Source organism: Nicotiana attenuata, chromosome 3 (genome assembly GCF_001879085.1).
Source record: "Nicotiana attenuata strain UT chromosome 3, NIATTr2, whole genome shotgun sequence".
NCBI classification, from domain to species: domain Eukaryota; kingdom Viridiplantae; phylum Streptophyta; class Magnoliopsida; order Solanales; family Solanaceae; genus Nicotiana; species Nicotiana attenuata.
Window position 1 is genome coordinate 33,810,957 of NC_031991.1, and position 15,132 is coordinate 33,826,088.

Sequence of the window (15,132 nt, forward strand, 5' to 3'; positions counted from 1 at the left end):
TCTATAATTATACGTGCTAAGCAACACATAACATAATTTTAAAAGAGAACAATTCTGAATAAGTTTGTATATGATTCAAGCAAGAAACTTGTAGCTCTTGAGGTCTTCTAGTACTTGAAATCCTTCATCATTTGAACTCCTCTATTTAAAGTTATGATTAATGATCAGGGCTAAAGGGAGATTGTTCTGCGCTCTTGCTCTTCAAAGTAAATCGGTATACGAACCTAAATCAATGGCCATGGAAATCCCAACTCAATCAAACCAAATCCCTCCCAAACCACCTGATATTAGTCTTAAAACCACTCAAACTATGTCAAATGATCTTGGTTCTAGTTTCAAAGAGAAACTTATAGCGCGAGAGCATAGCTCCTTCATCAATGTTCTAACCCCTACACTTGAAAATTACCCTTCAATAGCACAAGAGTCAAATCAGACATAAAAAATTATACATCTATAAAGGGTCACCAAATTCATCTATCTTCGGAAGAACAAAACCGTATCTATCAACCATGGAGGTTCTCACTTATTATTAAGCTTCATGGTAAAAGAATCCATCATAATCTTCTAAAAAGGAAAATTCAAGAAACATGGAAACTCCATGAGAATTTTTCCTTAATTGATCTAGGAGCGGACTACTACATCACTAAGTTTAATTGTGAGGAACACATGTTTAGGTTCCTTCATTATGGTCCATGGTTCATCTTTGGACATTTTCTCTCAGTCCAAAGATGAAAACCAAACTTTGTAGCAACGGACGAAAACAATTCTCTAACACCCATTTGGGTTCGACTGCCACAATTACCAACCGAATTCTATGATGCATGTACATCTTCGACCTTGAGAGGTTGTTATGCAAGATTATGCATCGAACTACCTCTTGAGGATCCAGTTATCCCTCTTATTTAAATTGGAAACCATAAACAAGTTGTCCAATATGAGGATGAAAATTTCTTATGCAAAGCTTGTGGGAGATTAGGGCACATTTCAATTAAATGCCCACACATTAAAAGAAAGAATTACAAGAAAATACACATGACTTCACACCATAACAAAAAATGACCCATGTTTTTAAGTTTTACCCTACCTAGCCCATATTGTACATATTTTGAAAGCATTAGCAAATTCAAAATCTGTATTCTTACAACATTGCTTCTAAAAGCTATGGAGTTAAATCTGTGTTCTCACAACCATTGCTTCCACTCTCTATTCTTCTCACATCTTACATATGCTTCAAGGGGCCGTGTATTTTCTGCTTCTCCCCCTGTTTGCAATGTCAGAAAATTGAAGAGTAGAAATCCACCATCGAAGGCCATTCAAACCTTTGCTTTCGAAAATAGGATTTTTTGACTTTATTAGTTGTTTGGATTGGGTGTTGTTCCAATTGATTGAAAATATCAAAAGGAGTTCAAAATTTAAATTTGAAGTGATTTGGAGTAGAATTGAGCAAGATTTGAGTTAAATTTCAGAAAAGACGCAAGGTAGAAGACGAAGTCAATTTTTTGTATAATTATGTATAATCTTGTATAATAGTGTATATGAGTGTATAAACACATCTTATACACTATTATACACTTTTATACACCTTTATACAAGCGTTTGTAGACGAACTTCTTCCACGATTTTCAGTTACAATTCTTGTTCAAAACCAGTCCAAATATCCATTAAATGACTTCAATGTACAACCTCCTTATACTATTTCGAACAAGTCTAAATAACACCCACTCTAAAATTCTCACAAAATCAAATTCGAAATTTAAACCACATATTTAAGCTTGTTAAAAATCTTATTTTCACCATCCAATTGGATTTGGTTTGTTGAACTAATATTTGAGTCACAGTTACTAAAAATTAACTTAAAAGCTTGAGCAATATTTTTTAAAAATTAAATAGTAATTTCGAGAATCTATTGGAGTTGAATGTTGAGTATTAGCCTATTATTTTTGGACTAGTTAGTTGTTAATTGAAATATGGGCTATAAAATTGAAAAATAGGGAGCTCAGTTATTCTTATGTGAAATTTTCCCTAATAAAATTGCCACAATTTTTTTTTAGCTTTTAAGTACATAAGATAGAAATGCACAAAACCAGAAATGGCAGGGCTGAAATTGCAATTAAGCCGCAATGAAAAACCGAAGAAATTACCGCGGCAAAAATGGAAATAATCAGAAGTATGTGGGAACTTTTGGAGGAAACAGAAAAAACGCATAAAAGGGGAAAGAGAGAGAGATTCACATCTCACCTGATTCTCTTTCTCTCATCAATGCATTCTCTCACTTCCATCGCGTGCCCTCGTCGGCTCTAGACTCTCCGATCAATTCTCCGGCGAACTCCTTCTCTCTCTCCGGCGACATCTTCGGTATATTTTCCAGTTAAATTATGAGCTCCGATTCGATGTACATGTATATGTTCATGTATAGACACATGTGTGTGTGTGTATGTATTACATATGATGCATAGTTGATGCGGCGGTTATTTTAGTTGCTTTTTCTTTAGCTTCTGATTGATTTTTTTCTTGCTCTTTTTTATTTTGAGTAGTTGTTGAAATTGTGTTGTTATGTTGTGGTTTATTTGCGGTGATCGTCAGAGCTGTGATTGATGGAATAGTTTTATGCTGTTGTAAGGTTTTAAGCATTGTTGTTTTTTTATTCTATTATTGATTCTGAGATTAAGAGTTTTTGTACTTTCGTTGGTTAGGCATAGTGGAGGTTTAGTGTTGATTACTAGTAGGGTTTGAGTTCCATTTCCTGGTTATTATTTGTTGCAGTTATTCACGGCATTCATGTAAACTAGCTATTCAATACGAAGCACTGATTCCCGAAGTTTTAATATTTCATTAACGGCGTGAAACTTTAGTGGTCGCACACTTTCTGTGTCTTAGATGTGTGTTTATCTTTTTATTTTCTCAGTTCTATTTATTTTTCTGATTTATAGGATTTAAGTTATATACACCATAAGTGAATTTTAATTGGTGATAGTAAGTTAGTTACCATTTTTACCGGATTATCAATTAATGTTTATCAAGAGATTCATCTATAGTTACCTAATAAATGACATGATTGTGTAAATATTTTAACACCATTAGTGCATCGAACTTAACTTCTTATTTATATACTTTAATGAAAAAAATATTGTATACATTTTTTCTTTCTTGGGTGGAACCCTGAAAAATGTTGAATAGCGTTAGCTCATGTTTTGTTGGGGCAAAATGTTTAATTTCGGTAGCTCTAGTTTATATGGACCTAGGAATAACTTGGTCAGCAAGTTGGTTATGGAACCTATCAAGTCAGAGTCTCCTGGAACCATGTCAGGATCAAGTTATTATGTTGTGTGTTTCTGTCACTCAATTACTGCTTTACAGATATATCATATGGTACCAGCCGACATGTCTCATGCCACCAAAATGCTATTACTGTGTTGGTACCTGCAGTTTCTGGGAAAAATTCCGGATTCTGGACAACGAGCACTAAGAGCTTTGCTAAAAAATTACTGAATCGATTTGTAAATGGAACTTAGAGTAGAATTCCTTTTCACTGGGCAATAAGCATGAATAAGTAGCAAGGTCACATGAATAACTGAATAAAGAAGGAAACAGAGAGAACTATGACTTGTGGGTTATTTAGTTATGAAATATCATTTCAGACATTTTCGGCAAGTAAATATGGATAGTGAATGAGGTCTTAGGTTTTTTTTGCCGGTCATGTAGGTTGTATCATACTCTTGTAGGCCTCTCTCTGTGATATGGTGATATCCCCTGTTTCTTTACTACTTTTACTTTAGCCTTATCTCAGCACTTTTTAAATTTTGGACTTGTTCAATCACATATATTTTTCATTTGTGCTCTATAATATATCATACTGAAAGTCTTATTCCTCTATGACTAAATATCTAGTTCAGAGGGTAAATGATCTTCAGAAAACCAAAATGATATTGAAGCAATAAATAATCCACTAGATTTGCCAGTATGGACATTTATAACTGTGGGTAATTCGGAGTGTTCCAGTGACTGACCTTTGATTTGTTCTTTTATGCAATTATACCGGTGATGACTAAGTTTCATTGGATTTTATTCTTGGTACTACTTTATCTTCTTCTTTCTCCGTATTGCTTGAATTTTAAGCCTCCAAATACGTAATTCTGTTTTTATGTTCTTGATGTTTAGTCATAATTCCTTGAGCGGGGTCTATCGGACACGCCTGCTCTACCTTCAAGGCAGGGGTAAGGTTTGCGTACACGCTAGCCTCCCCAGACCCCTCTTGTAGGATTTTACTGGGTTTGTTGTTTTTGTTGATTTTTAGTCATTTTCTACTACTCCCTCTTTCTTGAGACCCAGAAATGCCTCAAGGTACTTGTGCACTTCAAGCATGCATGATTCTTAGCAGGCCCTGATACTATATATGGTAACCATTGCAACTTTGATGCCTTGAAACCCAAATATTCTGCTCCATATTTTATCAATGAAGCCATGTTTGTAGCCTGCCAACATCAGATTTTGAGGATTTAATAAGAGCACCCGTGTTGTCAAATATTCCTTTCTTTTCAACAAATAAAGCCAAATATTAATCTGATCTGATTTTCTAACTGGCTTAAAGATTGCTTGGTTTTGTTATTAGCTTTTGTTGAATTTAGTTGATGATATGATTTAGTCTGGAAACTCCACAGGTGTTTGAAATTTGAGTAGGGTTGCATTCTGTTGAATTGTGAAGATATTGAAATTACAATGAATCAGCGTACCACAATCGATTTAGACCAGGGATGGCAATTCATGCAAAGGGGCATTACAAAGCTGAAGAACATTCTAGAAGGGCTGCCAGAGCCACAGTTTAGCTCAGAGGACTATATGATGCTGTACACGTATCCTTTTAGACTCCCACACTGTTTGGGGTTTGATGTTGTAGATAACTTGGATTTGGTTCAGCTTTTGTCTCCTTAATTCTACTAACAGGACAATTTACAATATGTGTACTCAGAAGCCTCCACATGATTACTCTCAACAGCTATATGACAAATATCGTGAATCTTTTGAAGAATATATCACAGCAACGGTAAGGGTAGCTGTGGTTTTCACTCGCATTTCACTTCATTAGCATTAATGAGGTATAAGAAAGGAGGAAAAAGGAGCTGAATAAGCATTATTTTTATTTTTTCTGGGATGTTTGCTATCTATGTATCATTCCGGGATGTTTGCTCTCTTTGTATGTTGGTTGACTCTTATAAAATGACGTTTTTCCCATTATCATACAACTGAGTCTGGCGAACCTTTTTGTTGCATCTTTACGTTTGGATTTTGAGCATTTAAGCTGAGAGGGCTTAGTGCGGGTAGTGTTCTTGGTTTACTCTATGATTACATGTGTCAGAACATTTAATACTGGGACCTCTACAGCATTAACAGGTTTGTTTAGGATCTGGATTTAATTCAGAAGCTGCTTTTCGACAAGCCTAGTATTTTTAATTTTCATTCACACTATTGCTAAATTTGATTTTTAAAAGAGGAGTTACGTTGTATTAGATTAAATTTAGAAAGCTGTTCTTGCTTCTTCTTCATCACGTAGAATATAATAGGAAAAGGGGAAGGCCGAAGGGGCAAGTGGAGAAATGTAACAAAATACAGCTAACTTCCACGGATTTCTTTGTTTGTTAATTTAGGCATGCAATTTCACTTAGGAGGTTAAATCTTGGAAAACTCAAATTTGGCTTAAAGTTTGTTTGCCTAATTGTTTGTTTCTCCAACTAATTATATCTTGACATTCCTAAATATCATTTTAATAGTGCTACTTCTGGATCAGGTATTGCCTTCTCTGAGAGAAAAACATGACGAGTTCATGTTGCGAGAGCTAGTAAAAAGGTGGTCGAACCATAAGGTTATGGTCAGATGGTTATCGCGATTCTTCCATTATCTTGACCGCTATTTCATTGCCCGGAGATCTCTGCCGGGGCTTAATGAAGTTGGACTAACTTGCTACCGCGATCTGGTAATTTATGGCTCTCCCTCTCTTTTCTTCTTCTAATCAGAATTTTGCTTCTGTTGTCATCTATTAATACATCTTCACCTTATTCCTTGGTTAAATTATCAAGCACCGAGTTCAGCTCATGGCTTCTATTTTGACTTTCAATTCACTTTTCTGGTTTTAGCCTCTTTTAGGATTTGGGTTTTAGTTTGGCAATATATATTCATCTTCTGGCAGGTCCTTTTACTAGAAGATTTATCATTTATCTTACTGGCGACTGTTCGCTATTTCAGGTCTACCAAGAGTTGAATGGCAAAGTCAAGGATGCTGTCATATCTCTGGTATCTCTTTGGTTTCCTTTGAGTTTTCATTACCTTTTTTTCCTTTTGATTGAGTAATACCAATCCTCTAATCAGATTGATCAAGAGCGTGAGGGAGAGCAAATTGATAGAGCTCTACTGAAGAATGTGCTAGACATATTTGTTGAAATTGGAATGGGCCAAATGGATTATTATGAGAACGATTTTGAAGCTGCAATGCTCAAGGACACGGCGGCTTATTATTCTCGCAAAGCTTCTAACTGGATCCTTGAAGATTCATGTCCAGATTATATGCTGAAAGTTAGTATACCGCATATGCGACCCCTTAATTCTATCACTCTCTCTCCGTTGCTACTTCTATCTATCCTTTTTCTGGTTAACGTTCATGTGTTAACCTACATATTCTTGTCAATGTTCCTTTAGGCCGAGGAGTGCCTGAAACGCGAGAAGGATAGGGTCTCTCATTATCTCCATTCAAGTAGTGAGACAAAGTTGCTAGAGGTTCATTCTAGCTCTTAATCTTTTTGCTTTACTGGGACTCGAGCCTTAAAGATGGAGGATGTTGCTAACTGCATCCGTTATAGACAAATATAGTTTTTGTTGTTCCCATCTTTTTGGATCTGGCGTATCAGCATTCTATTAGTTGCAACTTTACTACTCTTAGCTTTCTACAGAAAGTACAACATGAGTTGTTGTCTGTGTATGCCACTCAACTTCTTGAGAAGGAGCACTCTGGATGCCATGCATTACTAAGAGATGATAAGGTACTTTGCAGAGTCTTAATGTCCTGGATTTTGAAAAATTTGCAGTCATTGATGAAATCATGATTTTGATAGGTCGAAGATTTATCAAGGATGTATAGGCTCTTTTCTAAGATTCCTCGAGGCTTAGACCCTGTGGCTAGTATATTTAAGCAGGTTTGTGATCTAATTATCTCACATTTTCCTGAATTGTATAATTGTTAGTTACTTCATATATCTTAGTTTTCTCAATGCAGCATGTTACTGCTGAAGGTACAGCTTTGGTAAAACAGGCTGAAGATGCTGCTAGCAACAAAAAGGTTTGTAGATTTAGCCTTTTCTCAAATTCTTTGGTCTTGAGCAGTAATTTTTCTTATTTGAGTGTTTCAACAGTTTGACTTACTTGGAACAAGTCAAACCAGAATTTTCTGCTATTTTAATATGCCAAGTTCTTGTATTCAAGTGTCTGATCAGCTTAATTTCATAAGTTAAGACATGTATCTATTATGAAATGAGAAAAAGGGGGCTGGGGAGAGATAATTTAACATATCTATCTATAATTTCATAATTCAATTGCCCTCATGCTGCTGCACAGTGCATCAAGTACAAAGTGATTGTAAACCAAGTGAAAAAAGTGACAATATCGGTGACCTAGACAATCATAACAGTAATCCATTAAGAAGGGAGATGAGTTCTATGTTGTATTGTGTACCACATCCTACATTGTTTGTAAAACTAGCAATTTATTGCACATTAGAGCATCTTGCTATTCTTATTTTAAATTTCCTGTTTGTGCCTTTTGATGATTTTTGTCCAGAGATTTCTAGTTAACATCATATCTACATTAGAGCATCTTGCTATTCTTCTTATTTTAATTTTCCTGTTTGTGCCTTTTTATTATTTTTGTTCAGAGATTTCTAGTTAACATCTTTTCTTGTTGGGTATCAAAAGCTTGAAATCACAAAGTTTGGTTTCATCTCTGTGATTGTGTTGTTTCGTTTACTTTATTTGTCCTCCACTACTTGACCATCGATAATTTGGTGGTTAGGAATGTTACTGCGAAGAGGTAGTAGAAGTTTCTTTAAAACAGAAACCCGTGTCAACTTTTATACTTATCCTGAAAGAACGAGCACGAGCAATTGCCACTTGCCACTAGGGAACCAACAAATGATTTTGTCATGGATTGTTTTTAAATGTATATAAACCCCCCCCCCCCCCCCCCCCTCTTCTGGTTAGAACAATGTCATAGTTATGGTCAGTTGGTTGTTTTGATCTCTTTTGTGGATCATTCTATAAAAGATGAGACCGGTGATTCTTTGTGAATGCCTTTAACAGAAATGGCTCATTCTCTTGCATTCTTTCTGATCACCTACTGTTTTTCAACAGGCAGAGAAGAGAGATGTGGTTGGTTTGCAGGAACAGGTAATCCCTTAGTAAATCTGTCATCTGATCCTTGAATATGTGTTAGGTGGTGAACTTACTTCTGAAGTTTCAGGTTTTTGTTCGGAAAGTGATTGAGCTTCATGATAAATATTTGGCATATGTGAATAACTGTTTCCAAAACCACACACTTTTTCACAAGGTATGTATTGGAGCATGGCATTTTGTCTAATTTAATTTTTCTACTCCGTGCATTAGGATTGCTAATATCTGCCCCCCTTATCACTTTCTACTTTTGTAGGCACTTAAAGAAGCTTTTGAAGTCTTCTGCAACAAGGGTGTTGCTGGTAGCTCAAGTGCTGAACTTCTTGCCACATTCTGCGACAACATTCTCAAAAAAGGTGGGAGTGAGAAATTGAGTGATGAAGCCATTGAAGAGACTCTGGAGAAGGTGAGCTCTTGCTCCATAGCTCCCTTTCCCCTTCTTTCCCTCAAGAATGTCTGCTTTTTCTTCGTGCCTCTGCAGCAGGAAAAAGCTGATAATAAATTTCACTTGCAGGTTGTAAAGCTGCTAGCATATATTAGTGATAAGGACTTGTTTGCAGAATTCTATAGGTAGAGTTCCCCACTACTGTGCTTCTCAGCCACTACTAGGATAGTAGCTTCTCTGTTGCAAATTAATGATTTCCGATTGTTGTCTCCCAGGAAAAAGCTAGCCCGGCGGTTGTTATTTGATAAGAGTGCCAATGATGAACATGAGAGAAGTATCCTGACAAAGTTGAAGCAGCAGTGTGGGGGCCAGTTCACATCAAAGATGGAAGGAATGGTACGCCATCTAGATTATTATGCTGTATTTGAGGCTTTGTTCTCTTGTGACGTTCTTCTTCTCTTCCTACAGGTCACTGATTTGACATTGGCAAGAGAAAATCAAGCTAGCTTTGAGGAGTATTTGAGCAACAATCCAGCAGTCAATCCTGGAATTGATTTGACGGTGACTGTCTTGACTACTGGCTTCTGGCCCAGCTACAAGTCTTTTGATCTCAACCTCCCAGCAGAGATGGTATATCATATCAATCTGTTAATTGGCATTGTGCAGTTGATTTGTCTTGGTTTTCTTGAACAACATGTCACTGATACATTTTCTGCTGATGTATTATCAGGTTAGGTGTGTTGAAGTATTCAAGGAGTTCTATCAAACAAAAACGAAGCACAGGAAACTGACGTGGATATACTCTTTGGGCACTTGCAACATAAATGGAAAATTTGAGCCAAAGACTATTGAGCTCGTTGTCACTACTTATCAGGTTAGTTGACCAGATTGGCTTACCTAATGAAGCCTTTTTATTGTGACATTATCAATCAGAAAATAAGATTGAAACTTCGTCCTTCGTCTTCATAGGCTTCTGCTCTGTTGCTATTTAATGCATCAGATAGATTGAGTTATCAGGAAATCATGACGCAACTAAACCTATCAGATGATGATGTTGTTCGGCTTCTTCATTCTCTTTCATGTGCGAAATATAAGATTCTAGTCAAGGAGCCAAGCACCAAAACGATTTCTCCAACTGATGTCTTTGAGTTCAACTCAAAGTTCACTGACAAAATGAGGAGGATCAAGGTATAATTAGTGACGAGTTAAGTTAAACCTTTCTATTATGAGTTGTTGACGTTACTGAACTGTGAGGGTTTTGGTGTAATGATAATGCAGATACCTCTCCCACCTGTGGATGAGAAGAAAAAGGTAATCGAAGATGTTGACAAGGATAGGCGGTACGCTATAGATGCTTCAATTGTGCGTATTATGAAGAGTCGTAAAGTATTGGGCTACCAGCAACTAGTCATGGAGTGTGTTGAGCAGTTGGGACGCATGTTCAAGGTATCCACATGATGAGTTCTTTTCCTACTCAAGTATAGTGTTTGTTATTTAAGTTTAGCTGAGCTAATTTCTTTGTTTCAAAAACTCCACAGCCTGACGTCAAAGCTATCAAGAAGAGAATTGAAGATTTGATAACTAGAGATTACCTAGAGAGAGACAAAGATAACCCGAACTTGTTCAAATACTTGGCATGATTTGCACAGATCATAGTGAAATGAGTGATGTTTGTATGCACTTCTGCAGTCGACATGGAAGGAGAAACATCCCATCCAAGTTGAAGTCGGACTTCTGTAAATCCTGCCGCCCTGGACATTTGATTGCGTTGCATCAGGAGCTTGAAACTTTTTGTACAATATGGCTAAGATCGCAGCAAGAGGTAAAAATCGCCTCAGATATTTGAGATGAGATTGCCTAGCTTCTTCCAATCTTTTATGGCCCTTTTGCTTGCTCTATTCTGTGTTTTTTACGCATCTTGAGTTTGAGTAAATGTAATATTCCAGCGAACGACTTTCCTTACTTGGATTCAGCACAGTGGTGATTTCTTTTTAGATCGTGCTCTGCGGTTTCTTTCTCTGTTTCTTTGTAGATTGTGACTTGACCTTAGTCCTTATGGAGCTTTCGTTTCAAGTTTCAATCTTGTGCAAGCATATTGGAACATATAATAATGTTAGAAAAATGACACTAAATTGCCGCTGAAATAATAATAGCTGAAAAAATGTATAAAATTTGTTAGTATGTTATATACAAAAATTGTACAAATTTTATATATTTTTTCGACTATCAGATGTAAATAGTTTCTGGCGCGGGCTAAAAATGATAATACCCAATAATGTTTTAGATCCTCGTGACTCAGTTATCTCTGGAATGTGAATTGCTACTTACTGTCACCCCCGCCTGATTTAGGTCCAATGGTCCATTTAACCCAAAATTTGCAAACGTTGAAAAGTTTGTAGCTTGGAAATTTCATTCAGGCCAGAATCAAATATACTCATAAATTTGTATATTTTTTGTTTATAACATATATAAATGTGTATATATATACAAAAATATCTATATATTTTAGGCCATATTTTGAGTTCGGCTATGCAATGTCTTTTTCAGATAAGAGGAAGAAGTCCAGGTTATAATCCGAGAATTATAATCTTGGAATATCCATGTTTTGAACCAAATAACATCTAAATGTCCTACCAAATTTAGAAGTCGGAAGAAGATAAATAAATGAAAAATATAGAAGAATTTTCCCTATAGTTATCAATGTGTTTTGGTAGGACATTTAAGGTACAAATACAATTTAACATATATTTTAAAAAATGTTATTTTTTTGTAACCTTTATTTTCAATCTAATTTAAATTAAGAAGCCAACTCACCCCACCCCAAGAGAGTGGAATCTTCCACGTTTATGCAAAAGAATATAATTATCAAAGTCAAATACCACCAATGTTAATTAACCTTTAGAAGTTGGAGGCCATTGTTCTCTTCCCTCTAATTGTTAACAGGTAAGTGCAGACACAATTCAATTAGAGCTAAATGGGGAAATCTTGTTGCTCCTGCTCAGAATCAGATGATGGTGGTAATGACAACTTGAAGATAATACTAGTGATGGTCTTAACTCTTGTGTTGATGATCATCTGCCACTCTCCACCAAAATTGAGAGGTTTCTTGGTTTATCGATGTTAGATTTTTTTTTAAAATCCATCTTGTTGTTATCACTCATTGTATTTGTAAAACAAAATAATTCTGAAGTTTCAATCTCCCAATTGTGTAAAATCTTTACAAATTCGTAGAAAGATCTCTGTGTAACTTTCCTTTCATGTCAGTTACTCTGAATTATTGATCGAATAAAAGTCTACTCAAAAGGCAAAGATGTTTAAATGATGAAATAACGAGCATGTAGTTAAGATAAACTGTGACGTTGGTTCATTTTTTCTTGATTGTGTAGTGTCTGTTTTAATTGCTTTCTTAACCTTTGTCAATCATGAATCTCCATATCTTATGAATCAATATCTACTTTGAATTTTCGTTTTAGAGTTGACTTCAAATTTACTTGTAGAATCATGAAAGCAAACGAGAAATGCCTATTCTACTGTTTCTTTTCATCTTTCTTGAGCTGAGGGTCTAACAGTCTCTTTACCTTCTCAGCGTAGGGGTAAGATCTGCATACACACTATCCTCCCCAGACCCTACTTGTGAGATTCCACTGAATTTGCAGTTGTTGTTGTAAACAAGAAATGCCTTGATCCTCATGGTATTTCTGTAGTGCCTTATTATGTTTGCTTGGAACAAGACTCATTCTTCAATATTTCATTCCATCCATCCTTACAAAAATCAATGAAATATAGCACCCTCTTGATAGAACAAGAAAGTGATTATTGTTCCTTTCTTTTCTAGACCTCTTATAGACTAGACTAGAATTTTATCCATTTGTAGATGGGGCTTCAGTAGCCGCTAGGTCATCTAGATGGAGGTTATAAGCATTACGCTCAAGCATAACTTCCACACCAAAGTTAGTACGGTTAGTGATATCAGTCCCAAATACTATTAATTACACAACCCCGATGACTGAACGTTGATGCACCCTAGCTAGGACAATACGATTTTGTTATGACGAGACATATTGCTAGCAATATATTGTTAACTTGCAGAAAAATCAATCAAAGGGCCTTTAGTGCCTAAACCATGACATAATATGAGGCGTTAAGAGCAGCTTAACCTCTTCTGTATGCTAATATATTGGTTACTTTTCTCTAACATCATTTATGTCTTGAAAATTTTCCTTGTTGAAACCATCCCTTTGATAGGCCGATTTACAATCTAGAAAGTAGTAAACCAGAGTTTCAATATAATCAGCAAATGAAAGAATGATTCAAGGCAACTATTAACCTCTTTTGACAACATTAATGCGGGCTTAATAGTGCAATAATGGGCTTACTAAAGATGGACTCTGATACAATGTCAAAGAATATGTGAAAATAGCACGGGCTAGCCAGTTTTCGGACTGGTAATTGAAAAATAGTCAGCGTGTACAAAGTCATTGAAAAATAGCCACTATTTTACTGCAACACGGAAAATTCCAACATAATATACTAAAGATTGGTGCACCTGTGTATGAACTTCCAGCATATTACGCTGGAACTCAAACACACGGAAAGTTCCAACATAATATACTGGAGATTGGAACACCTTTCTATGAACTTCCATTTTCCGGATTTTGAACAGTGTTTTCGTTCAGATTTACCTTTACATGAAAAGTGGCTAAATTTCGATTACTTTTGAAATGTGGCTATTTTTCAATTATCACTTGTAAATCTGGCTATCTTTGAATTTCACCCAAAGAATATGAGCGTTCACCCAAAACCAAAACCATATGGAGAGGCCCAAGACCTATATAAACCACTTGTGAAGCCTTTATACAACTCTTGTGGGATAACATCATCACTCATACAAACAATGCAACATTGCAGCTTTTTACACGCGACAATCATCAATTTTACAATTAACACAGGCTTCTTCCCCTGTGAGATTTTGTTATTTACAAGAACATAAATATAAAAGGATACATTGCAAGTAAACTTTGAGTGTTTACAATTTTTCATTTTTATCTTATGCAGAAGTATAGGTGAATTACTTACAACCGATATATACATGATATACAATAACCTTTTACTAGTTTGGGTCTTGTGCACTTTGGAATGACCAGGATGTGTATGCAGGTTTAGCAGCTGAGATCTGAACGCGTATCACCTCGTGTACTGCACCTCGGTGAAGTACCCCGAGAACTTCTTCCTCCTTCCCTGTTGCAAGATCTTCTAAAGAGACAGTACGTGTGTGTAATTCATCGCGCAAGCGAAAGCCATAAAACCACCTCCCGAGCTTCCACCATTGTACACGTACTTGCCTTTGTGAAATATTGCAGTTGCTTAGGACTTCCATGACACACTCACCCTATAGAGGAAATGAAACATCAAATAACTTCAAGATGCTGTTTCCAGGATAAAGCTAAGTAACTAACGTATAATCGGGCAGCCCGGTGCACTAAGCTCCCGCTATGCGCGGGATCCGGAGAAGGGCCGCACCACAAGGGTCTACGTACACAGCCTTACCCTGCATTTCTGCAAGAGGCTGTTTTCACGGCTCGAACCCGTGACCTCCTGGTTCACATGCAAAACTATTCTTGGTCCAATGCAATTGAATTCTGGCAACAACAGATGACCAAGAGGGCTTGATTAAACTTAGACTAACTCTGCAGGTCTTGGAAATGTAGCTTCTTCAAAGAACATAGAACATAAGGCTGATACCAGATCAAGTCTTGGTGCGAGAGAGATGCTACTCTAGTGACATGTGTTCAAGTTTTAATCACTTCTTTTAGAGATAAACACAGTTGTAGATGCCAATTGCACCATACACAGAAATTGGTGCAAAAGATCCAGCTGCAAGCTGTTTTTCATTTAGTAAGAGAGTACCTACAAGGCTACAACCCAATCTGACTCTTACAACAAACCTAAACATTGTCTCTGCGGTGACCACTTCATTTCTAAACGGTCTAACTTACACCCTTAAGCTATGGATTTAAATGTTTAAATTAGCATAGTTGTACTAAGTAGGAGTTTTAACAATAAAGAAAGAAATTAAGCAGGAGTTTTATGATCCTCTGTAGCCTACCAAAACAGTGAGTCCTGCTAAAACGCAGACAGACACACACACACACATATATATATAGAGAGAGAGGAGAGAGAGAGAGAGAGGGAGGGAGGAGGAGAGATGCAAAAAGAGAGATGCTAGCAATTAGGCTGTGTTTCAGCATATATATCCACTTCAGGATGCAAAACGTCCATCGGGGGGAGAAAGAGGAGGGGGGGGTGGGGGGGGGGGGG

At 36.5% G+C, this 15,132-nt stretch overlaps 2 protein-coding genes across 3 annotated transcripts in view; one reads left to right on the top strand and one right to left on the bottom strand.

The window, feature by feature from the left end:
• LOC109223502 (cullin-1) lies at positions 2,195-10,894 on the top strand. 2 transcript variants are annotated; one of them, XM_019387842.1, is made up of 20 exons: positions 2,195-2,355; positions 4,643-4,850; positions 4,942-5,041; positions 5,783-5,968; positions 6,238-6,285; positions 6,361-6,564; positions 6,688-6,765; positions 6,939-7,028; positions 7,101-7,181; positions 7,262-7,324; positions 8,391-8,426; positions 8,500-8,586; positions 8,686-8,835; positions 8,944-8,999; positions 9,090-9,210; positions 9,283-9,444; positions 9,545-9,688; positions 9,784-10,002; positions 10,093-10,260; positions 10,353-10,894. In XM_019387842.1, the coding sequence occupies exons 2-20, from the start codon at positions 4,717-4,719 to the stop codon at positions 10,452-10,454; spliced, it is 2,229 nt and encodes a 742-aa protein (XP_019243387.1). In that variant the 5' UTR covers positions 2,195-2,355; positions 4,643-4,716; the 3' UTR covers positions 10,455-10,894. The 2 variants fall into 2 exon arrangements, with proteins under 2 accessions (XP_019243387.1, XP_019243386.1); XM_019387841.1 differs by having other exon boundaries at positions 4,659-4,850.
• Positions 13,681-15,132, bottom strand: part of LOC109223503 — a 3,590-nt gene continuing 2,138 nt past the window's right edge. Inside the window, exon 4 of the mRNA XM_019387843.1 lies at positions 13,681-14,203. Coding sequence (XP_019243388.1) covers positions 13,925-14,203 — 279 coding nt within the window. The 3' untranslated portion in view covers positions 13,681-13,924. The remainder of the gene's footprint in view (positions 14,204-15,132) is intronic.

Coding starts and splice junctions, on each gene's coding strand:
- LOC109223502 (XM_019387842.1), top strand. CDS start 4,717: ATGAATCAGCGTACCACAATCGATTTAGACCAGGGATGGCAATTCATG. Junction 7,029..7,100: donor CATTACTAAGAGATGATAAG/GTACTTTGCAGA, acceptor TGATTTTGATAG/GTCGAAGATTTATCAAGGAT. Junction 7,182..7,261: donor TGGCTAGTATATTTAAGCAG/GTTTGTGATCTA, acceptor TTCTCAATGCAG/CATGTTACTGCTGAAGGTAC.